The sequence below is a fragment of the Pseudophryne corroboree genome, chromosome 6 (genome assembly GCF_028390025.1).
Source record: "Pseudophryne corroboree isolate aPseCor3 chromosome 6, aPseCor3.hap2, whole genome shotgun sequence".
Classification (NCBI taxonomy): domain Eukaryota; kingdom Metazoa; phylum Chordata; class Amphibia; order Anura; family Myobatrachidae; genus Pseudophryne; species Pseudophryne corroboree.
In genome coordinates, this window is record NC_086449.1 from 58,240,624 (window position 1) to 58,266,516 (window position 25,893).

Below are 25,893 nucleotides of genomic sequence, written 5' to 3' on the forward strand. Positions count from 1 at the left end.
GGGTTATTGTTGAGCCATCTGTTGAGAGGCTCAGTTGTTTTCATACTGTCAAACTGGATATAGTATCACGAGTTGTACGGTGTGATTGGTGTGGCTGGTATGAGTCTTACCCGGGATTCAAAATCCTTCCTTATTATGTCAGCTCGTCCGGGCACAGTGTCCTAACTGAGGCTTGGAGGAGGGTCATAGTGGGAGGAGCCAGTGCACACCAGGTAGTCATAAATCTTTCTAGAGTGCCCAGCCTCCTTCGGAGCCCGCTATTCCCCATGGTCCTTTCGGAGTTCCCAGCATCCACTACGGACTACGAGAAATAGAATTACCGGTGAGTAAATTCTTATTTTTCTTTCATAGCCCACAGCCACCTCCAGCTCCAGGGCGCCATTTGGGTAAATTTTCCCACCCTGGAGCTGCATATCTCTCCCTCACTCCCTGTTAGCCGCCATCACACGGAGCTGCGCTGTTCCTGGGACTGCTGGGGCTAATCCTCCTCTGTAAAGCCGCCTGCTCGCCAGCACTGTGCATTTTACAGGACACTTAAGTATTCTACCTGTCAAGGGACAGTGTTAGTTAAGAAAGAGTGCATGCATTCAGGGTTGAGTGGTACAAACACCCTATGATATACATCCAGTACATACTGTGTTTTGTTATATCTACTGTTTACATATAGCTATACTGAGTATTACTTTATATTGCCAGTCCAGTGCAGTTTTATTGTCTGGTATAATTTCTGCATTGTACAATTGTGACTATATGTGTGTGTGCATGTAGCTGCTGCGTGGCTGCCATCTCGTGAATTTCACTCATCTTACTACTCTTATATTCTATAACCTGAAGGGGCTGAGTGCGTCAGGTTTGTTACATGATATAGGTATTTCACAAGACATACTCGCTGTGTATTTTTCTGTGTGATTTATAGTCACCATATATCTCTGGGCTTCCCGGTTTCTGCTGACACACTACAGCGGGAGTTCTTGTTAGGTATATCGCTGCTAATATTGTACTAGGTTGCCTGATATTATGCTTATCATTATGTCAGCTACACGGGGCAACGGAACTGGGGCTTCTCCCACATTGCATGGTGGTGATGCTGCAGTCACTTTTGAGGAGAACATGGCAGTGGAGAGTTCAGGTTCAGGGGGTTCCTTACCCCCCAGTGGGTCTGTAGCCCCGGGGGCCACTAGTGACCCACCTTGGGCTACCTTCTCCATGTTATTGAATACGCTGGTAATTAAACTTACGCCCCCTGTGGGACCTCCTATGCCAGTGCAGCAGTTTATGGTCCTTACAGTCAATCCGCCATGGGCGGATCAAATCTCTTCACAGTTACAGCAATTGAACCGCTGGCTGACTAAAAATAAGTCTCACTTTCGCATACCTAAGACTAAGGCATCTTCTAAATGGTCCGCTACTTCCTCACAATCCACTGCTATTCCGGACACATCCCCTGAGGAGGATGGTGCATATACTGACCACACAGAAACTGACTCTGGTGGATGTCCCTGATTTGATTGAGGCTATCAGTTTCTGATGAACGTGAGCCTGTGGCTGTCTCTACAAATCCGGACAGATTTAATCGTAAGAAGATGGTTAAACAAGTTTTACCTCATTCTAAACACCTGGTCGACATACATCAGGAATCCTGGGAAAATCCGGGAACAAAATTTACACCGCATAAGACACTGTTGGCTTGCTATCCTCTCTCTGCGGAGCTGTGAAAAATTGGGAAACTCCTCCGCCTGTAGATTCTCATGTGGCCTGCATGGTAGTTTCCTCAGCTCTGCTAGTAACTACCATCACCTCTCTGAAGGAACCGAGTTGTTTAAAAGCGATTTACACCCTAACAGGGGCTGTGCATAGGCAAACCATTGCAACAACTTGGGCTGCTAAAGGTGTTGAAGCATGAGCTCAGGAGCTGGAGGTGAGGCTACCTTCCAACGCTTCTGATCATGCCAGACAATGTCTCTCATATATTGCCACGGCTTCTCTATACCATAAGGAGGCGGCTTCCGATGCCAGGGTGCTGGCGGACAAGGCTGCCACTACGTCCATCTTGGCTCGACGTATCCTTCGGTTGAGATCCTGGTTGGTGGATATGGATTCTAAGAAAACCTTGAAGGTGCTTCCTTTTAAGGGAGGCACTCTTTTTGGCGAAGACCTCAATAAGATTGTGGCTGACCTGGCTTCTGCTAAAACAGCTTCCCTACCTAATACGGCTCCTTCCGCACAGAAGGCTAAAAGTACTTTCCCTTGGCCCTTTCATCTTCCAGGTAAAGCAAAAGGTCAGGCATACCCGAAACAAGCTCGTACTTCCAAACCTGCCAAGCCTAGATCAAAGCGGGCCTGGGCTGCCCGTCAGCCTGCTTCCAAAACTGACAAGCCTGCCGCATGATGGGGCAGGCCTCCCTCTGGGGGATCCCAGGGTGGGGGGCCGGCTTCTAGGTTTTGCCCAGGAATGGTTGAGGACCACTTCCGATGCCTGGGTAAGGGAAGTCGTAACTTGAAGTTACGCCGTACCCATCAAGAACCGTCCCCCTCATCGATTTTGCCTGACAGATGTTCCTTTGGTCCCAGTGAAGGCAAACACTTTTCATTCAGTGGTACATTCCCTCCTGACCACAGGAGTGGTAGTACAGGTGCCTCTGGCTCAGAGATGCAAGGGGTACTATTCACAGCTGTTTCTAGTCCTTGAACAAGTCATTGAACAAGTATGTGAGGCTCTCCAAGTTTTGTATGGAAACTCTATGCTCTATTGTTCTGGCCTTTGAGCCTGGGGATTATATGGTCTCCCTGGACATACAGGATACCTACCTGCATATTCCTATTGCAGTGTCTCATCAGCAGTACCTGAGGTTTGCGGTGGGCAACCTTCATTACCAATTTCTGGCATTACCTTTTGGTTTGACAACGGCTCCGCGAGTTTTCACCAAAGTCATGGCGCTAATGATGGCTGTACTCCGCCGTCAAGGGGTCAGGATCCTACCATACCTGGAAGATTTGTTGATCCTGGCAAATTCCCCAGAACTTCTCCTGTGTCATCTAGATCTGACTGTCCAGTTCATGAAAGCCCATCGGTGGCTAGTCAACTGGAAGTAATCTTCACTGGTTCCTGCTCGGAGCATGGTGCTCTTGGGAGCGTTATTGGACACTCATAATCAGAGGTTGTTCTTATCTCAGGAGAAAGTCCTGAAGCTTCAGGACAGGTTACAATGCTTCCTATCTCGTCTGCAAGTGTCGATACATTCGGCAATGCAATTGCTAGGTCTCATGGTGTCAGCTTTCAACATGGTGGAGTATGCTCAATTCCATTCTCGCCCTCTGCAGAAGTTAATTCTAGCCAAGTGGGATGGCCTGCCTCACCGGATCTGATCTCACATGATCTCCTTGTCTACGGAGGTCGGCCTGTCACTGAGCTGGTGGCTTCAGAACCATCGAGTGAGCAGGGGCACCGGATCAGATCTCACATGATCTCCTTGTCTCCGGAGGTCCGCCTGTCACTGAGCTGGTAGCTTCAGAACCATCGAGTGAGCAGTGGTCGTCCGTTCTGGATATCCAACTGGGTCCTTCTGACGACGGATGCCAGTCTGAGAGGTTGGGGCGCGGTGTTGGAACAACACTTCCTTCAGGGTCGGTGGACCGAGGAGGAGTCTCTACTCCTGATAAACATTCTGGAACTGCGGGCAGTGTTCAATGCTCTGAACCTGGCCCAGCATTTGATAAAGAACATACCTGTTCAAGTACAATCTTACAAAGCCACCACGGTGGCGTATATCAATCATCTAGGTGGCACTCGGGGCCACATGGCAAAGAGGTAAGTATCACGGATTCTTCAGTGGGCAGAACGCCGTCTGCCGGCCATATCCACAGTGTTCATTCCAGGGGTCCTAAACTGGGAAGCAGACTTTCTCAGTCGTTAGGACGTATACGCCGGAGAGTGGAGCCTCCATCCAGAGGTGTTTCAACTTCTCGTGGACAAGTGGGGCCTTCCAGATGTGGACCTGATGGCATCTCGACACAATCACAAGGTTCCGGTCTTTGGAGCAAGGACAAGGGATCCTCAAGCAGCGTTCGTGAACGCTCTGGCAATTACATGGAACTTTCGGCTACCGTATGTGGGCAGGTGTCACTCCTGCCCAGAGTAATACGGAAGTTCAAGCAAGAAGGAGGATACCTACTTCTGATCACTCTAGCGTGGCCCAGACAGCACTGGTTCTCTGATCTACAGGGCCTCTCACTGGATCGTCCCCTTCTACTTTCACAATGACCAGACCCCTTCGTTCAGGGCCCTTGTGTTTACCAGGACTTGGCCCGTCTGGCTTTGATGGCGTGGCTCTTGAAGCTTCCGTCTAGAGGCCCAAGGGTTTTTCTGAGGAGGTCATTCAAACTATGTTGAAGGCCCGTAATCCGCTTCTGCTCGGATTTACCATAGGGTCCGGTAGGCTTACTTTACTTGGTGTGCGTCTCGCAATCATGACGTTTTCAAGTTTAGCACGGCCAAACTGTTGGCTTTCCTACAACAGGGCCTGGACTTAGGACTTTGTCTGGCCTCCCTCAAGATTCACATTTCTGCCTTGTCGGTTTGGTTTTAGAGAAAGATTGCTGCCCTATCTGATGTTCATACATTTACTCAGGGTGTGTTGTGGATTGCGTCTCCTTATGTACCTCCTGTGGCTCCGTGGGATCTGTTGGTGTTTCTGGAGGCCTTGCAAGATTTTCCATTTGAACCTCTTGCCTCTGCTGACCTTAAGTAGCTTTCCCTTAAGGTGTTATTTTTTCTGGCTATTGCTTCAGCTAGAAGGGTCTCGGACTTGGGAGCCTTATCCTGTAAGTCTCCCCATTTGATTTTTCACCGTGACCGCGCGGTTCTTAGAACGCAACCGGGTTATTTACTCAAGGTGGTGTCTTCCTTCCACCTTAATCAGGAGATTGTGGTTCTGGCCTTTAATTCTCCTGAGTTGTCTTCGAAAGAGCGGTCTTTAAATGTGGTACGGGCTCTCCGTATCTATGTGAAAATAACATCCTCCATTAGAAAATCTGATTCTCTTTTTGTACTGTTTGGTTTTCACAAACGTGGCTGGCCTGCTTCCAAGCAGACCCTGGCCAGATGGATTAGAATGGTGATTGCACATGCTTATGTACAGGCTGGTCGTCCAGCTCCTGCTACCATCAAAGCCCATTCTACTCGGTCGGTTGGACCTTTTGGGCGGCCCACCGTTGTCAGGAATCAACTCACCACAGTCACATCTGTCCGTCGGTGCGGACTCCGTCCGGGGGCCCTACGTTCTGCTGTCATCCGCACCTCTGCCGCCGGACGTCATCCTGGGCCTAGGGGCGCTTCTGTGACAGCGGGTGTGTGAGCACGCCGCGTTCCCGCCGGGCCGCGGCATGGGCGCCGCCATGAGAGTCTCCATCGGTCAGAATACGGCGGCCAATCCGGTGCTTGGCCGCACCTCCTTTTCCCACTCCAACCAATGCCTGCACACCAGGGGGTATATCAAGAGCTGCAGGGTGAGCCTGTGGTTATCCTGAACTTTGTGTCACTCCTGCGACCCATGTGTCTGGATCTTGTACCTGTTCCTCCGTGTTCCTGGTTACCTACCTGTTCCTCCGTGTTCCTGGTTACCTACCTGTGACTCCGTGTTCCTGGTTATCCTTTTACAACTCCGTGGAACTACAAGCCTCAGCAACACCTGCTTTTGTTAACAGGCTTCACACTTATCTCCAACACAGTGTGCTTCAGCCTAGCAGTAGAGACTCTCTCCAGGTGCATTCCATCACCTCACCTGTGATGCAGCTTGCTTGCTGCTTGTGCCTCATCACCTGCACTGTGAACTTTGCTAGTCTCCTGCCTCTGCTACCAGGTTTGCTGTATATTACCATCTCTGCTGGCTCCATGTTTTAAAACTACTCTGGTTCCCATACCAGATCATCATTCATCTGTTATCATTCATCAGTTATCATTCATCAGTTATCATTCATCCATTGTCATATTTCTGTTGCCATAGACTCTCAGCTTCCAAGCTGCACCGTTTACATTGCATTCCTTATTGTTTATTTCTGCTGCCTTTGTGAACTTTCTGTTAATAAAACATCATTGCGCTCATGCGCAGAAACTTAATCCAGCCTCCTCACTTCTTCCCTCCTACCTCCACTGACCAACTAGCGCCCCCTCCGGGGACACAAACAAAACCGAACCTGACAACCGTGGTGCGACCCTTGAACAATTGTGCAAGGCGTCTACATGTTCCTCAGTGAACACATTCATAAAGTTCTATGTTCTTGGAAACAGTCAAAGCTTTGAGCTTGTTGGTGCCTCGGATCAAGATCCTACTCTACACACCGATGTTATTCCTTGTGGAGCCAAGTGTACCTCACAGAAAGAGATTTAACAACGGTAAGTTCTTACCATAAATCTAGTTTTTTAGAGCATATGCCTGTTGGAGCAATATTGAATGGCTCAGGTAACTTGGTATTGTATGAAGAAACTTGTGGTGACTCATATTGATGCGTTAGTAGGAAATTAAAAAATGAGCACATGAGGAACAGTTTTGTACCTGGAACAAACCATGTTGCAATTCAAAGGGTGCATGTGTTTTTATTTTTTGAATGCAGGGTAAATACTGGCTGCTTTTGTGTGCAGTGGACATATACTGTAGTTATAGAATTAAGGGGCAGATTTTTTAAGCCTGCTGAAGTGATAAAGTGGAAGGTGATAACGCACCAGCCAATGAGCTCCTAACTGTCATTTTTCAATCCGACCCTGTAACATGGAAGCTCGGAGCTGATTGGCTGGTGCGTTATCACCTTCCACTTTATCACTTCACCAGGCTTAACAAATATGCCCCTGAGTTATGCTGCTTTCAGATCGCAAATGCCGGATCCCACCCGGTAAGAGAAACGTGTCCTTACCGGGTGGGATCCGGCATTTGCGCTCCTTTGCTGGCTTTCCGACCCAGCAATATATATATTGCCATAGCAGCAGGGGGCGCAGCAGCAGCAGGGGTGGAGGCGGCGCTGGGAGATGAGCTCATATCCTGCGCCGCCTCTCCCTATGCTGTGAATGGGAGCCGTGTCGCATCGGAACGGCTCCCATTCACACTGCACCTGACCCGGTATTCAACCCGTTAATAACCCTTCTTTTTTACCGGGCTGAATTACCGGTTCAGGCGACCCGCTAATTCATCAAAGGAGCTTTCACATCGCACACTGACCCGTTTCGACCCGGCAATATGCCGTGTCGATACCGGGCTATTTGTGCGATGTGAAAGGGGTATTAGGAAACACCACTTCCTAACACCTAAATATCTTTTTAAATCTGCCCAACCTGCAGTACAGCATGGCATTTCCAGGGTACAAATTAAGATATTTCTTTTTGCTCCATTTTTTATTTGGTTCTAGACTTGAGTCAGGAAACATGTATCCAGACATTGCCTTCACAAATACACCCATTAACCCTACATCTAGATATGTCTCTGAACCAACCACTCCCAGCCATTCCCCCCCGTGCAAAAAGCAACATGTTATAGTCTGAATGTTCTTGCAAAACTGATGTGTTACAGTTTGAAAAATAATAAATGGTCAATAAATAATCACATTAATTTAGTTAAAGGCTAAAAACAACAAAACTGAAATGTTTATTTATAGTATAAACAATAATGGAACCTTTACTTTGAAATCTAATTGTATTTGTGGTCCCCTTGCCTGCATCGTCAAGTTCTTGGATGGTCATGTGACTTATAGTAATCTCATTTTTCCAGATAATGGATTGTTCTCTATATCAGGCCTGGCCAACCTGTGACTCTCCAGCTGTTGTGAAACGAAATATCCCAGCATCCCCTGCACAGTTTTAGCATTCCCTAATAGCAAAAATGTGGCAGGGCATGCTGGGACATGTAGATCACAACAGCTGGAGAACCACAAGTTGGCCAGGCTGCTCTATATCTTGCATTGTGTTTATTTTTATGGTGTTTTCCATGTACTGCAGATTCCCTCGAAAAAAATGCAGAGAATCCCAGATAAGAAACAGTTTGTCTATGTCACTGTGACATCCAACAGTTGCAAATTAGAGAAAGCTATCTTGGTGTCCCATCGAATCGGATATATTTTCATACAGACTGACAAACCCATCTATACTCCGGGATCCACAGGTAAAGAGCGGCTGATATACAGTGGGATGATAAAGTGATGTGGAAATAAATATTACTCCAAGGAACCCTACTGCTGGACATGGGACCTGTTCGCAGTAGCAAATTTGTTCTCTAATGGACAAAACCATTTGAACTGCAGGGGGGACAGATACAGTATAAAATGTGCAGAAAGAGTTAGATTTCGTGGGTTACGGTGTTTCTGTGCAGGGTAAATACTGGATGCTTTATTTTTACATTGCAATTTAGATTTCAGTTTGAACACACCACACCCAAATCTAACTCTCTTCATGTTATATCTGCCCCCCTGCAGTGCACATGGTTTTGCGCATTAGAGAACAAATTTGCTGCTGCGATCAAGTCTGAATTAGGCCCATTAATTGGTTGATTCTGATCTGGGAGCAAAGAAAACAAGCAAGTAGCTTTTAACATTTTTGCATGCAGGGTAAATACTGGCTGCTTTGACATATAGCACTCAAGTGCTGGGAAGCTTTATTTTTACACTGTCATTTACATTTGAGTTTGGTCACACCCCTCTGATCTAAATCACTCTGCACATGTTACACCTCCCCTACCTGCAGTGCAACAACATTTCTCTAACGTCCTAGAGGATGCTGGGGTCCATTTAGTACCATGGGGTATAGATGGGTCCGCAGGAGATTTCGGCACTTTAAGACTTTTTTACAGTGTGAACTGGCTCCTCCCTCTATGCCCCTCCTCCAGACCTCAGTTTAGAAAATGTGCCCGGTGAGACTGAACGCACGCTAGTGGAGCTCTACAGAGTTCTACTGGAAAATACTTTATTATGTTTTTTATTTTACAGGGAAGCTGCTGGCAACAAGTATGTTATAGAGAGGGGGGAAGTGTTTATTACATTGGGTGAGCGTGCCTAATATTGAAATAAAGTGCTGAAGGCAGAGGCGGAACTACCGCCAGTGCAACCAGTGCGTTGCACTGGGGCCCGCCTCTGTCCAGGGGCCCAAAGCATGTAATGAGTCAAACTGACTCATTACATGCCGCTGTGTGCTGCGGGCAACCGCTGCCCGCAGCACACAGCCGCCTGGAGAGGAGAGAAGCGCAGCGGCACGGGGGTAAGGAGGAGGAGGGAGGTGGAGGAGGGAGCCACAGCAGCGCTTTGTTACTGGTGGAGGCGCTGCTGCTGCTGCCCCTCTGCTTCACTATAGGCTGTCTTCCGAGAACAGCCTATAGTGAAGCAGAGGGGCAGCAGCAGCAGCGCCTCCACCAATAACACAGCGCTGCTGCGGCTCCCTCCTCCACCTCCCTCCTCCTCCTTCTCTCCTGCCCGGGAATTGTCAGAAGCTGCACCGAGGAGCCTGAGCCAGCGGAGAGGGTAAGTATAATTCATTCTTTCTTTCTTTCTTTCTTTCTTGGGACTGCCTGCCGCAATGTGTAAAAATGGGGAATCTGCCTGCCGCAATGTGTAAAAAGGGGGAATCTGCCTTCTGCAATGTGTAAAAATGGGGAATCTGCCTGCCGCTATGTGTAAAAATGGGGAATCTGCCTGCCGCAATGTGTAAAAAGGAGGAATCTGCCAGCCGTAATGTGTAAAAAGGGGGTACGCTGTCTGCCGTAATGTGTAACAAAGGCACGCTGTCTGCCGTAATGTGTAAAAAGGGGGACGCTGTCTGCCGTAATGTGTAAAAAGGGGACGCTGTCTGCCGTAACGTGTAAAAAGGGGACGCTGTCTGCCGTTATGTGTAAAAGTGTATGCTGTCTGCCGTAAATGTGTAAAAAAAGGACGCTGTCTGCCGTAATGTGTAAAAAGGGGGACGCTGTCTGCCGTTATGTGTAAAAAGTGTACACTGTCTGCCGCTATGTTTAACAAGGGCACGCTGTCTGCCGTTATGTGTAAAAAGTGTATGCTGTCTGCCGCTATGTGTAACAAGGGCACGCTGTCTGCCGTTATGTGTATAAAGGGGACGCTGTCTGCCGTTGTGTGTAAAAAGTGCACGCTGTCTGCCGTAATGTGTAAAAAGGGGGACGCTGTCTGCCGTAATGTGTAAAAAGGGGGTGCTGTCTGCCGTAATGTGTAAAAAGAGGAATCTGTCTGCCGTAAGGTGTAAAAGGGTCTCTACCGTGTGTAGTGGTGCTACTGTGCGGCGTAATTTGAATAATGGAGACTACAGTGCACCGTTTTATGAATTGGTATTATTTTGTGGCCACACCCCTTCCCCACGAAGCCACGCCACTATGTATTTTTGCGCGCGCCTACGACGCGCACTGCCTCTGGTTTGCATGCAGGGGTGCCGTTTCTTGCACACAGTGCTAAAATGTCTAGTTACGGCACTGTTGCTAGGTATCCATTTCTCTGGCCCTGACCAGGTCCCCCCTCCCCAGATCCTCTCCAGAGGTGAGGGGATGGACTTGGATGGGATGTGGGGGGGGGGGGGGGGGGCAAAGCATTTTGTCGCACCTGGGCCCACCGCTCGCTAGTTCCGCCACTGGCTGAAGGTTTTGTATAATAAATATACATATACAATTCTCTTCATATAGGGCGCAGTGTGTGAGCTGGCAAATCTCTCTGCGTTACTCTGACAGATTTTAGTGTGGGTCTGTCACGATAGCTCTCCTGTGTAATTGTGGTGTGAAAGTGCACGTTCGTGACATGTCAGACAGTGGAGAGAGCTCATCCCCTGAGGAAGCTATGTTAGATACGCAGGAGTTTAATGTGGTAGCCCTTCCCTCACAGAAGGTAGGTGAGAAAATTACAAAGTAATATGTTAAAGCTTTCTAGAAAATTCTCTGAGTCTGAACAACAGACAAAATACTGGAGAAAGTCAGTGGAGGATGTACTATTTGCTGATCCCTCCGCGTCATCCACACGGGACACCTCAAGTTCCCAAAAGAGGTCACTTGTGCAGATTATGCAATGTGACACAGACACAGATTCCGACACAGGTGTCGACACTGGGGATTTGAGAGGGGTGGACCCCAAGTTAGCAAAAATAATTCAATGTATGATAATTGCTATTAGGGAGGTGTTAGAGATTACAGAAACAACACCTGAACCTGAGGAAATGGATTATTTTAATTTAAATAAGAAACTGGTGATAACTTTTCCTCCTTCAAAGGAATTGAATACATTCTTTGAAAAATCCTGGTCTAATCCAGAAAAGAAATTTCATATTCCTAGAAGAATACGTTTAGTGTACCCCTTTCCTGAAGAAGATAGGAAAAGATGGGAGACACCCCCCAGGGTAGACACATCAGTTTCTAGGTTGTCTAAGAAAATAATTTTACCTGCCCCAGGGTTGGCTTCATTAAAGGAGCCTGCTGACCGTAAATTAGAGACAACCTTAGAATCCCTTTGTATGGCTACCGGAACGTTACTCGGGCCCACCATTGCTTGTGCATGGGTACGTAACGCTATTGGAAAATGGTCAGACAACTTGCTAGCAAATATAGACACAGTTGATAAGGATGATATGGTCTTAACTCTCGGTCACAGAAAGGATTCTGCAGGATACTTGGTGGAAGCTATGAAGGATATTGGGTTATTAGGATCAAAATCCTCAGCTATGGCGATTTCAGCTCGCAGAGCACTGTGGATTCGCCAATGGAATGCAGATGCAGAATCAAAAAGGAATATTGAAGCACTCCCCTAGGGTGAGGCGCTATTTGGGGACCAGCTGGATGCCATGATTTCAATGACTACCTCAGGTAAATCAGCATTTCTTCCTTATGCAGAGGCACCTGCAAATAAAGCATATCATTCACATCTGATGCAGTCCTTTTGGCCCAACAAACACAAAAAAAACAAAGGTACCCCCTTCTTCACAGGAAGAGGGCGGGGTAGAGGTAGGAAATCTACAACAGCATCAGGATCGCAGGAGCAGAAGTCAGCCGCTGCTTCTGCTAAAAGCATAGCATGACGCTGGGGCTCCCCTGCGGGAGTCCGCTCAGGTGGGGGCGCATTTAAAACTTTTCAGTCAGATCTGGGTACAATCAGATCTGGATCCTTGAATACTACAAATAGTATCCCAAGGTTTCAAGATCTCCCCCCATGCCGATTTTTCAAATCAGCCTTACCAGTTTTTGTTCAAGACAGAAGAAATATAATGGAAGCAATACAGAAATTATGTCAGGACGAGGTAATTACCTTAGTCCCTTGGCTACAACAGGAAAAAGGATTTTATTCAAGCCTGTTTGTGGTACCAAAGCCGGACAGCTCGGTCAAACCAATTTTAAATCTAAAATTGTTGAATCTTTACCTAAAAAGATTCAAATTCAAGATGGAGTCCCTGAGGGCAGTAATCTCCAGCTTGGAGGAGAAGGAATTTATGGTGTTGGTGAACATCAAGGATGGGCATGTTCCCATTTACCCTCCACATCAAGCATACCTGAGGTTTGCGTTTTTGGACTGCCACTACCAGTTCCAGACATTGCCATTCGTGCTCTCCACAGCACCGAGAGTATTCACCAAGGTGATGGCAGAGATGATGGTTCTCCTACGCAAGAAAGGAGTCAACATAATTCCTTACCTAGACGATCTCCCGATAAAAGCGAAATCCAGGGAGAAATTAGTGCAGAACATTGCACTATCCCTGATGGTGCTTCAACAGCACGGTTGGATCATAATCTTTCCAAAATCACAGTTGGAACCGATGATGAGATTATAATTTCTGGGAATGATACTGGACACTGAGGCACAGAAAGTATTTCTACTGGTGGAAAAGGCTCTGAAAATCCAGAAGATGGTCAAACAAATTTTGAAACCAGCACGTGTGTCGATTCATCAGTGCATCCGCCTGCTGGGGAAGACGGTAGAAGCCTACGAGGCTCTACAGTATGGCTGATTCCATGCCAGGGTGTTCCAGTGGGATCTACTGGACAAGTGGTCCGGATCGCATCTACACATGCACCAGAGGATACTACTGTCGACAAAAGCCAGAATCTCACTCCTGTGGTGGCTACGCAGTTCTCACCTCCTAGAGCAGGGCTGGCCAAACCGGTCCTCGAGATCTACCAACAGTTCACATTTTCCAGACCACCTAGCTGGTGCATAGGTGTAGTCATTACTAATTAAGATGTGCTGCATTCATTCCTAGCTGACAATTCTACAGATCTCCAGGAGGCCTGGAAAACATGAACTGTTGGTAGATCTCGAGGACCGGTTTGGCCAGCCCTGTCCTAGAAGGAAGCAGGTTCCGGATTCAATCCTGGATCCTAGTGACCACGAATGCAAGTCTCCGAGGTTGGGGAGCAGTCACGCAAGGGGAAAACTTCCAAGGAAGATGGTGAAGTCAAGAAACACTTCTTCACATAAACATTCTGGAGTTGAGAGCTGTTTACAACAGCCTTCTACAAGCAGCGCATCTTCTTCAAGATTGTCCCATACAGATCCAGTAGACAATGTAACAGCAGTGGCTTACATAAACCGTCAGGGCGGAATGAAAAGCAGAGCAGCAATGGCAGAGGTGACAAAATACTCCTCTGGGCAGAAAGACATGCAAGAGATCTGTCAGCAATCTTCATTCCCGGAGTGGACAACTAGGAAGCGGACTTCCTCAGCAGACACAATCTCCATCCAAGAGAATGGGGCCTCCACCAAGAAGTCTTTGCAGAGTTAGCAAGTCGTTGGGGCGTTCCTCAAGTAGACATGATGGCATCTCATCTCAACAAGAAGCTTCAGAAATATTGTTCCAGGTCAAGAGACCCACAAGCAATAGCAGTGGATGCACTGGTGACCCAGTGGTAGTTCCATTCGGTGTATGTGTTCCCTCCACTTCCACTAATACCAAAAATTCTCAAGATCATAAGAAGAGAAAAAGTTTGGGCAATCCTCATTGTCCCAGACTGGCCAAGGAGGGCTTGATATCAAGATCTTCAGGAGTTACTGATAGAAGATCCTCGGCCTCTTCCTCTTCGCAAGGAGCTGCTTCAGCAGGGGCCGTTTGTTTATCAAGACTTACTGCGGCTACGTTTGACGGCATGGCTGTTGAGCGCCAGATCCTAGCCTGAAAGGGTATACCCAACAAAGTCATTCACACACTTATTCAGGCCAGGAAAAGAGTAACGTCTAGACATTACCATTGTATCTGGAGAAAATATGTATCTTGGTGTGAATCCAAGAATTCTCCAACGGTGGAGTTTCAATTAGGACGTCTTCTCCTATTTGTACAGGCTGGTGTGGATGCAGGCTTAAGATTAGGATCTATCAGGGTCCAAATTTCAGCCCTTTCCATTTTCTTTCACAAACAGTTGGCTTTGCTTCCTGAGGTTCAGACGTTCGTGAAGGGGGTTCTGTGCATCCAACCACCATTTGTGCCTCCTACGGCACCATGGGATCTTAACGTGGTGTTGCAGTTCCTTCAATCAGATAGGTTTGAACCTCTGTAAGAGGTTGAGTTAAAGTTTCTCACTTGGAAAGTGGTCATGCTGTTGGCCTTGGCATCCGCAAGGCGGGTGTCTGAGTTAGGGGCCTTGTCTCACAAGAGCCCTTATTTGATCTTTCATGAAGATAGGGCTGAACTAAGAACGCGTCAGCAATTTCTTCCAAAGGTTGTGTCTCTTTTCCATATGATCCAACCTATTGTGGTGCCAGTGGCTACTGACACCTCAGCTGTTTCAAAGTCCTTGGATGTGTTCAAAGCTTTGAAGACTTATGTCACGAGAACAGCTCGTATAAGGAAAACAGAAGCATTGTTTATCCTGTATGATCCCAACAAGATTGGGTGTCCTGCTTTTAAGCAGCTGATTATACACTGGATCAGATGTACGATTCAGCACGCTCATTCCACGGCAGGATTGCCAATACAGAGTTCGGTAAAGGCCCACTCTACGAGGAAAGTTGGTTCTTCCTGGGCGGCTGCCCAGGGGGTCTTAGCTTTACAGATTTGCGGAGCAGCTACTTGGTCAGGGGCAAACACGTTTGCTAAGTTTTACAAGTTTGACACCTTGGCTGATGACGACCTTAAATTTGGTCAGTCAGTTCTGCAGGAACATCCGCACTCTCCCGCCCATACTGGGAGCTTTGGTACATACCCATGGTACTCAATGGACCCCAACATCCTTTAGGATGTTAGATAAAATAGGATTTTAATATACCTACCGGTAAATCCTTTTCTCTTAGTCCGTAGAGGATGCTGGGCGCCCGCCCAGTGCTCCTTTTTCCTGCATTATATTTTTTCTTCTTACACAAGTTATCACGTGTTAAGTTGTTATTCAGCAGTTGCTGTAAAGTTGTTCATGCTCGTTGGCATGTTCTGAGTTGTATGCCATGTTGTGCGGCATGGTTGAATGGTTTGAGCTGGTGTGAATCTCGCCACTAGCTTAAAGTAAATCCTTCTCTCGAAGTTTGTTTGTCTCCTCGGGCACAGTTCCTATACTGAGGTCTGGAGGAGAGGCATAGAGGGATAAGCCAGTTCACACTGTAAAAAAGTCTTAAAGTGCCGAGGGCTCCTGCGGAACCATCTGTACCCCATGGTACTAAATAGACTCCAGCATCCTCTACGGACTACGAGAAAAGGATTTACCGGTAGGTATATTAAAATCCTATTTTTACGTAGGTGCAATGTTACTTGTTCTTTTTTGCTTTGCTCTCTAAGAGAATGTTGCAGATTGAATGTAACTGTGAAACACCATGTTTTATACTATAAGAGCCCAGTAGACAGGGGTACCTTCTTCTTGCCTATGATGTGATATCTAGAACAAATCTTGTAAAACTGCAGTGCTGCTATGCCCTTCCCCTTAAAATTCCAAACTAACTTAGGGCCTAATCTCGATTTGTACGGCATTGCACAACCACAGGGATGCAGCTGGGAAATACTGTACAACTAAAATTCTAATGTTTCAGGAGGTGTCTGTAGGCCTACAGAACGGTTCCGCTCATCGCCCCCCATTCCACCCCCTATATGCCACAACATGTCAGTCTTGCTAAGGGGGGACTCAGAGCAATGACGCAGGACCTGTGCTGCATTTGCACAGATCCCCAACTATCGGATTTGTATGCAAAGCATTGGGTTTGCATACAAATCCGAATCAGCCCAATAAACTGATGGCCCAGTGCTGGAAACGGCAATATAAGGACGCAAATTGTGTGAGGTCTCCCTGAAATTGCTACTACCCACACTAGGCATTGCCAGCAAAGACTGGAATCACTGTAGAAGGAAAACCCCCGGTGTGGGGTCCCTTTGGCATAGAGCTAAACAAACCAGCCTTAGGTTGGTCAGTACAGGGCTGTATTTCCTAGTAATAACTAACATGGTGCTCATACAGTAGCTTTAGGTCCCGTCCTCAACCTTGGGAGTTTGGTGTGAGAATAAACTTGTAAAAAATGGAATTAAATGTATTGTTTTTCCTGGCAAACTACAGGTCCCGACAAGCCCGGTAATGCCTAAATTTTATGGAACTCAATAAAAAATCAGACAGTGAAAAAATCCATTATTGAAAAAAAACCTCCATCAAACAGCCCTTGTTTTGCTCAGCTCTTTCCAAATAAGAATTCTCTTCAATCCATGTTATATCCTAATCCTTTGTTTTTGTTGCGCTCACCCCTCTGGTGGCTGGGATACCGTTGTTGGTTTGCTGACTGCCGGGATCCCGACGGCCGGTCACCCGAATTCAACCTTTTTAAGACTGTCTTTGTTTAATAATACTGCTTTCAGATAGAAGCCTGGGATTGGACCATGGTTTTCTGGCTTTTGGGTCATGGGTTAGATCTAAGCATCAGCTCAGTTTCTTCTTTCATACAGAAGTTGAAAATGCCAGGACAAGCATTAGAACTTTGCGGCAAGCCAGCTTAACATGGGTCCATTTTCTATGTGAAAAGGTCCACCAGGTAAAACCATACCTTGTAAGTGATTGCCCCTTTAATAAAACGTCCGAGATCGGTTGGAATCCCACTCATCAAGGGTTCTCCATTACATCCTGCCCCATAAGTGAACATTAAACATGCTCACCCATCACCCCTTGAGATCACATAGTAATGGGTGGACCACTCTCCACAATGCGCAAAAGATACTGCTCATGGAATTATGAATCTGGGTTTGTATACTGGCCTCCTTCGCTATTGTAACCACCACCCTTGAGATCTTTAGATTTTGTGGGAGACTGCCAACCAGTGCCCATTCTAGGGTTATAGGCAGCTAGATTACCAAATGTTCCTGAGAATAATTACGGACTTGTAGCCAAAATCTGCAAACTAAAAGTTTGTGGCAGGTAGATAAAATGTAATTCGCAAAATCAGTCAACTTTATTTCTTTGGAACCGATATTAATTTGCATAAATTGGGCATTGTTTTGTAATGGATGCAAAAGGGAGTCTATGGTCAGGTTAATCAAAAGTGGGGAGAGGGGACAGCAGTGGCGCATACCACAATGCACAATCAAAAGATCACTGCAATAGCCATTAAGTAAAAGCAAGGTAGTTTGGGATATGTATAAATAACGAATTAGATCAATGAAATCGGGATAAAAGTTATGATATTAATCCTGATGAACTGGCTAAACTGATTTCTCCCTTCCTTGGTCAATTATGACCAGGTAGGAGTCATCCCGGGTTTCCAGATGGGGGGTAACACCAGATATGCTGTTGTTCTTATCCATATTGCAAACTCCAGGAGATCCACTTCTTTTTTGCTCTCTTTAGATGCTGAAAGAGAGTTATATGAAAGCTGCTCTTGAAGCCTTTGGCATGTCTGGCAACTTTCTCACTGGTGTCCTGTCCCTGTACTCTACCCTCTCTGCTGCAGTCCTGATCAATGGTGTACTCTCTGGTCTGGCCCACATCAGTATTGGCAAAAGGCAGGGTTGCCCCCTATAGCCTCAGATATTCACCCTTATAAATGAACTGCTCGCTTCCCAAATTGGATCTCATCCTTATAAACAAGGTGTGCAGGTGGCCAACACCAATCCCAAGATTTCACAGATGATTTTCTGCTATCCCTGACCCAACCGGCAATTTCTCTCCCTAACCTTTTTCTGTCCTCAGTCTTATAGCACTGCTTATGGCAAAAAGATTAACTATTCCAAGTCGCAATCCATGCTGTTCCCCTTCCGGACACCGAAAGTCTCATAATTAATTTAAAGTTCAAATTGCAACCCCAAAAGATCAAGTACTTGGGGATTTTCCTGACCTCTCACTACGATTCTATATTTCATGAAAATGCCCTACCTCTGATCTCCAGAATGCAGGCCTATTTGAAATTCTGGAATGGACTTACAATTTCATGACTGGGAAGGATCCTAGCCATCAAGATGAGTATTATACCAAAGTGGCTCAGACCCTCCCCATCACTGCTCCCGCTTCCTTCCTTGTACAATTCAAAAATCCCTTGCTGCTTTATTTGGAACCACATATTTCCACAGATTATAGTTCAAGTCCTGGGAAGGTCGGTCTCAGGAGGTTGTAGAGATCTTCCTGATGTCAAATTCTACTCTCTGGCCTCCCATTTCTTAGGACGCAATATTCCTTCTCTCCTCCTGGGCTCTATCTCCTGGCTTGACATTGAATCAGCCTACAGTATGTTAATCTCCAAGATTTGACCTATCTATTTGACCCCCTCTGCTTCCAAATTGCTCCTCACTATATAATTGAATACTAAACTCTGGGAGTTTTTACTCTCTCAAAATGAATCTTTCCTCCCCAACATCTTCCTTGACCCCTATTTGGCACAATCCAGTTTTATCCTGGATCCTTTTCTATGAGGTTCCATTATTGGATGATCATGGTCAGTGGTCATCTCTGCCAGACCTACAGATGTGTCCTTATACATTATCATGGGCTAAAAGTTGTGGCACAATGTATTAATGCAGGAACATGTGTACGCTCGCTCCCATGACCGTGGACATGCTTTTATTCAAGTTTAGGCTTCCTGGTTGTTAGCGGAGCATAGACCCCCAAACCCTTCCTCTACTGAGTGATAATCTCTGACATGAACCCATGGGCAACAGCTGAAGTATCTTCTTCAATTATTTCTTTCCACCCATATGCTGCTGTTATCTCTTATTTTTGGATGCTTATCATAAAACGTTCTAATACTGTAGAATAGAAAGTAAATGTGGCCAAAGGACACTACCAAATGCTTTTATGGAATTTAATCTTATCAGTGCATTGTGCGAGTGGGGGTCATGAGAGGACACAACCACTACAGCCACAGCTGGGGTAATATGGGCTGTAGGATTTTGTAATATTCATTAGAGAGGCCACCTGGACACAGGGATTTATGCAAGTGGACCTTAGAAATGGCCGTTATAATCTCATCTAGGGTAATGTCCTCATTAAGGGATTCCCACTGGCACAAAGTAAGAGGTGGTAGGTTCACATTTTGCATTAATTCATCAGAATTGTCTTGATCAACTGAAGAGCAGTCTATAAATTAGTATGAGAGTAAAAAAAAATTCAAAATGTCTGGGGAAACAACAATAAGAGTTCCTGTCTGTGGGTTTTCAATTTCTGCAATAAACTGCCAAGACTTCCCCGTTTTAGCCATAGTCACCAGCAGACAGACAGTTTTATTGAGAGGCGAGATGGTCCCGCAGTGCCCTAGATAGTGAATCATGCAGGGATTTTTATTTTCCAGCAACTTGTTCTTTTGCCTGCAGACAAATAAGTATGATCTGTAATAATAGTTTTAGATGCGTTCCAAAACAGTGCAGGTCTGTCCCAGGAGTCCAGATTGTTATCTAGGTAGTTCATCCATTTTTCTCTAACGTCCTAGTGGATGCTGGGGACCCCGTCAGGACCATTGGGGAATAGCGGCTCCGCAGGAGACAGGGCACAAAAAGTAAGCTTTTAGGATCACATGGTGTGTACTGGCTCCTCCCCCTATGACCCTCCTCCAAGCCTCAGTTAGGTTTTTGTGCCCGTCCGAGCAGGGTGCAATCTAGGTGGCTCTCTTAAAGAGCTGCTTAGAAAAAGTTTTTAGGTTCTTTATTTTCAGTGAGTCCTGCTGGCAACAGGCTCACTGCATCGAGGGACTTAGGGGAGAGAAGTGAACTCACCTGCGTGCAGGATGGATTGGCTTCTTAGGCTACTGGACACCATTAGCTCCAGAGGGAGTCGGAACACAGGTCTCGCCCTGGGGTTCGTCCCGGAGCCGCGCCGCCGACCCCCCTTGCAGATGCTGAAGATTGAAGAGGTCCGGAACCAGGCGGCAGAAGACTTTCAGTCTTCATGAGGTAGCGCACAGCTCTGCAGCTGTGCGCCATTGTTGTCAGCACACTTCACACAGCGGTCACGGAGGGTGCAGGGCGCGGGCGCCCTGGGCAGCAATGTATAATACCTGTATGGCGAAAAATACATCACATATAGCCCTTGAGGCTATATGGATGTATTTAACCCCTGCCAGATATCACAAACTCCGGAGAAGAAGCCCGCCGAAAACAGGGCGGGGCCTATTCTCCTCAGCACACAGCGCCATTTTCCCTCACAGAAATGCTGGTGGGAAGGCTCCCATGCTCTCCCCTGCACTGCACTACAGAAACAGGGTTAAAACAGAGATGGGGGGCACTGATTTGGCGATATGAATATATATTAAAATGCTATAAGGGAGGAACACTTATATAAAGGTTGTCCCTGTATAATTATAGCGTTTTGGTGTGTGCTGGCAAACTCTCCCTCTGTCTCCCCAAAGGGCTAGTGGGGTCCTGTCCTCTATCAGAGCATTCCCTATGTGTGTGCTGTATGTCGGTATGTGTGTGTCGACATGTATGAGGAAAATGTTGGTGAGGAGGCGGAGCAAATTGCCTGTAATGGTGATGTCACTCTCTAGGGAGTCGACACCGGAATGGATGGCTTATTTATGGAATTACGTGATAATGTCAACACGCTGCAAGCCGGTTGACGACATGAGACGGCCGGCGAACAAATTAGTACCTGTCCAGGCGTCTAAAACACCGTCAGGGGCTGTAAAACGCCCATTTACCTCAGTCGGTCGACACAGACCCAGACACGGACACTGATTTCAGTGTCGACGGTGAAGAAACAAACGTATTTTCCTTAATAGGGCCACACGTTAAGGGCAATGAAGGAGGTGTTACGTATTTCTGATACTACAAGTACCACAAAAAAGGGTATTATGTGGGATGTGAAAAAACTACCTGTAGTTTTTCCTGAATCAGATAAATTAAATGAAGTGTGTGATGATGCGTGGGTTTCCCCCGATAGAAAATTATGGGCAGTATACCCTTTCCCGCCAGAAGTTAGGGCGCGTTGGGAAACACCCCTTAGGGTGGATAAGGCGCTCACACGCTTATCAAAACAAGTGGCGGTACCATCTACAGATAGGGCCGTACTTAAGGAGCCAGCTGATAGGAGGCTGGAAAATATCCTAAAAAGTATACACACACATGCTGGTGTTATACTGCGACCAGCGATCGCCTCAGCCTGGATGTGCAGAGCTGAGGTGGCTTGGTCGGATTCCCTGACTAAAAATATTGATACCCTTGACAGAGACAGTATTTTATTGACTATAGAGCATTTAAAGGATGCATTTCTATATGTGCGAGATGCACAGAGGGATATTTGCACTCTGGCATCAAGAGTAAATGCGATGTCCATATCTGCAAGAAGATGTTTATGGACACGACAGTGGTCAGGTGATGCAGATTCCAAACGGCACAAAGATGTAGTGCCGTATAAAGGGGAGGAGTTATTTGGGGTCGGTCCATGGGACCTGGTGGCCACGGCAACTGCTGGAAAATCCACCGTTTTTACCCTAAGTCACATCTCTGCAGAAAAAGACACCGTCTTTTCAGCCTCAGTCCTTTCGTCCCTATAAGAGTCATATCTGCCCAGGGATAGAGGAAAGGGAAGAAGACTGCAGCAGGCAGCCCATTCCCAGGAACAGAAGCCCTCCACCGCTTCTACCAAGTTCTCAGCATGACGCTGGGACCGTACAGGACCCCTGGATCCTACAAGTAGTATCCAAGGGGTACAGATTGGAATGTCGAGACGTTTTCCCCTCGCAGGTTCCTGTAGTCTGCTGTACCAATGTCTCCCTCCGACAGGGAGGCAGTATTGAAAACAATTCACAAGCTGTATTCCCAGCAGGTGATAATAAAATTACCCCTTCTACAACAAGGAAAGGGGTATTATTCCACACTATATGGTGGTACTGAAGCCAGAAGGCTAGGTGAGACCTATTCTAAATCTGAAATATTTGAACACTTACAAAGGTTCAAATCCAGATGGAGTCACTCAGAGCAGTGATAGCGAACCGGGAAGAAGGGGACTATATGGTGTCCTGGGACATCAGGGATGCTTACCTCCATGTCCCAAATTTGCCTTTCTCACCAAGGGTACCTCAGGTTCGTGGTACAGAACTGTCACTATCAGTTTCAGACGATGCCGTTGGATTGTCCAAGGCACCCCGGGTCCTTACCAAGGTAATGACCGAAATGAGGATTCGTCTTCAAAGAAAATGGACGACCTCCTGATAAGAACAAGGTCCAGAGAACAGTTGGAGGTCGGAGTAGCACTATCTCAAGTAGTTCTACGACAGCACGGGTGGATTCTAAATATTCCAAAACCGCAGTTGTTCCGACGACACGTCTGCTGGTCCTAGGGATGATTCTGGACACAGTCCAGAAAAAGGTGTTTCTCCCGGAGGAGAAAGCCAGGGAGTTATCCGAGCTAATCGGGATCCTCCTAAAACCAGGAAAAGTGTCAGTGCATCATTGCACAAGAGTCCTGGTAAAAATGGTGGCTTATTACGAAGCGATTCCATTCGGCAGATTTCACGCAAGAACTCTTCAGTGGATCTGCTGGACAAATGGTCCGGATCGCATCTTCAGATGCATCAGCGGATAACCCTATATCCAAGGACAAGGGTGTCTCTCCTGTGGTGATTACAGAGTGCTCATCTTCTAGAGGGCCGCAGATTCGGCATTCAGGATTGGATGCTGGTGACCACGGAGGCCAGCCTGAGAGGCTGGGGAGCAGTCACACAGGGAAAAAATTTCCAGGGAGTGTGATCAAGTCTGGAGAATTCTCTCCACATAAATATACTGGAGCTAAGAGCAAATTTATAATGCTCTAAGCTTAGCAAGACCTCTGCTTCAAGGTCAGCCGGTATTGATCCAGTGGGATAACATCACGGCAGTCGCCCACGTAAACAGAAAGGGCGGCACAAGAAGCAGGAGGGCAGTGGCAAAACTGCAAGGATTTTTCGCTAGGCGGAAAATCATGTGATAGCACTGTCAGCAGTGTTCATTCCGGGAGTGGACGACTGGGAAGCAGACTTCCTCAGCAGGCACGACCTCCACCCGGGAGAGTGGGAACTTCATCGGGAAGTTTTCCGCATGATTGTGAACCGTTGGGAAAGACCAAAGGTGGACATGATGGCGTCCCGCCCGAACAAAAAACGGGACAGGTATTGCGCCAGGTCACGAGACCTTCAGGCGATAGCTGTGGACGTTCTGGTAACACCGTGGGTGTACCAGTCGGTGTATGTGTTCCCTCCTCTGTTTCTCATAACCAAGGTATTGAGAATTATAAGACGTAGAGGAGTAAGAACGATACTCGTGGCTCCGGATTGGCCAAGAGGGACTTGGTACCCGGAACTTCAAGAGATGCTCACAGAGGACTAATGACCTCTGGAGTTAAGAAGGGACTTGCTTCAGCAAGTACTATGTCTGTTCCAAGACTTACCGCGGTTGCGTTTGACGGCATGGCGGTTGAACGCCGGATCCTACGGGAAAAGGCATTCCGGAAGAGGTCATTCCTACCCTGGTCAAAGCCAGGAAGGAGGTGACCCCACAACGTTATCACCACATGTGGCGAAAATATGTTGCGTGGGTGAGGCCAGGAAGGCCCCACGAAGAAATTTCAACTAGGTCGATTTCTGCACTTCCTGCAAACAGGAGTGTCTATGAGCCTCAAATTGGGGTCCATTAAGGTTCAAATTTCGGCTCTGTAGATTTTCTTCCAGAAAAAATTGGCTTCAGTTCCTGAAGTCCAGACGTTTGTCAAGGGAGTATTGCATATACAGCCCCTTTTGTGCCTCCAGTGGCACCGTGGGATCTCAACGTAGTGTTTGGATTCCTCAAATCATATTGGTTTGAACCGCTCAAATCTGTGGATTTGAAATATCTCACATGGAAAGTGACCATGCTGTTGGCCCTGGCCTCGGCCAGGCGATTGTCAGAATGGGCGGCTTTGTCTTACAAAAGCCCATATTTGATTTTCCATTCGGACAGGGCAGAACTGCGGACTCGTCCCCAGTTTCTTCCTAAGGTGGTGTCAGCGTTTCACCTGAACCAACCTATTGTGGTGCCTGCGGCTACTAGGGACTTGGAGGACTCCAAGTTGCTAGACGTTGTCAGGGCCCTGAAAATATATATATATATATATATATATATATATTCCAGGACGGCTGGAGTCAGAAAGTCTGACTTGCTGTTTATACTGTATGCACCCAAAAAGCTGGGTGCTCCTGCTTCTAAGCAGACTATTGCTCGTTGGATTTGTAGTACAATTCAGCTTGCACATTCTGTGGCAGGCCTGCCACAGTCAAAATCTGTAAATGCCCATTCCACAAGGAAGGTGGGCTCATCTTGGGCGGCTGCCCGAGGGGTCTCGGCTTTACAACTTTGCCGAGCAGCTACGTGGTCAGGGGGGAACACGTTTGTAAAATTCTACAAATTTGATACCCTGGCTAAAGAGGACCTGGAGTTCTCTCATTCGGTGCTGCAGAGTCATCCGCACTCTCCCGCCCGTTTGGGAGCTTTGGTATAATCCCCATGGTCCTGACGGAGTCCCCAGCATCCACTAGGACGTTAGAGAAAATAGGATTTTACTTACCGATAAATCTATTTCTCATAGTCCGTAGTGGATGCTGGGCGCCCATCCCAAGTGCGGATTGTCTGCATTACTTGTACATAGTTATTGTTACAAAAATCGGGTTATTATTGTTGTGAGCCATCTTTTCAGAGGCTCCTTCGTTGTTATCATACTGTTAACTGGGTTCAAATCACAAGTTGTACGGTGTGATTGGTGTGGCTGGTATGAGTCTTACCCGGGATTCAAGATCCTTCCTTATTGTGTACGCTCGTCCGGGCACAGTACCTAACTGAGGCTTGGAGGAGGGTCATAGGGGGAGGAGCCAGTACACACCATGTGATCCTAAAAGCTTACTTTTTGTGCCCTGTCTCCTGCGGAGCCGCTATTCCCCATGGTCCTGACGGAGTCCCCAGCATCCACTACGGACTATGAGAAATAGATTTATCGGTAAGTAAAATCCTATTATTAGTAAGGAATCCACGGAATTACCCAGATTGATAAAGATATCTTGAAAAGCACCAAAGACTGTATAAATCGGGCTAGTAACAAGGATACTGGGGCATAGTTTGAGATTAAGATATTATGAATATCTGTTTGTTGGACCTGGGTAACCAAAGAGTTATTGAATAAAATGGCATCTATTCATGGCAAGGAGTGATGTACCCCAGAAAAGAAAGTAAAGGTCCTATCCGTGGGGTTCAGGGGGCACCAGACATCCATGAGCTGAGGAGTGGACTTGAGAGAATGGATATGTTTCCATCAGTAGCGGATCTTGCCACGGGCAAGCAGGACTTTTGACCGAGGCGCCGCCTTCCGGAGGGCTCTGGCGCCATCCTGAGGGTGCTGGCGCCATCCGGAGGGCACCACACCCTGGCAAGATCCGCCACTGCTGTGCCCTCCGCTGCCCGCTGTGTCCCCCGGCTGTGCGGCTGTGTCTCCTGTGAAGGGAACTAGTTTCCCTTCGTGGATAGGACCTTTTGTTTTGCGGTGCGCGATGACGTCATTGCGC

General features: G+C 47.1%; 1 protein-coding gene across 2 annotated transcripts in view; it reads left to right on the forward strand.

The window, feature by feature from the left end:
* The window catches only part of LOC134936125 (complement C3-like), a 674,806-nt gene that overhangs the window by 151,758 nt on the left and 497,155 nt on the right, over positions 1-25,893 (forward strand). For both annotated transcript variants that reach the window (XM_063931038.1, XM_063931039.1), the window contains exon 3: positions 7,982-8,144. In XM_063931038.1, coding sequence (XP_063787108.1) covers positions 7,982-8,144 — 163 coding nt within the window. The remainder of the gene's footprint in view (positions 1-7,981; positions 8,145-25,893) is intronic.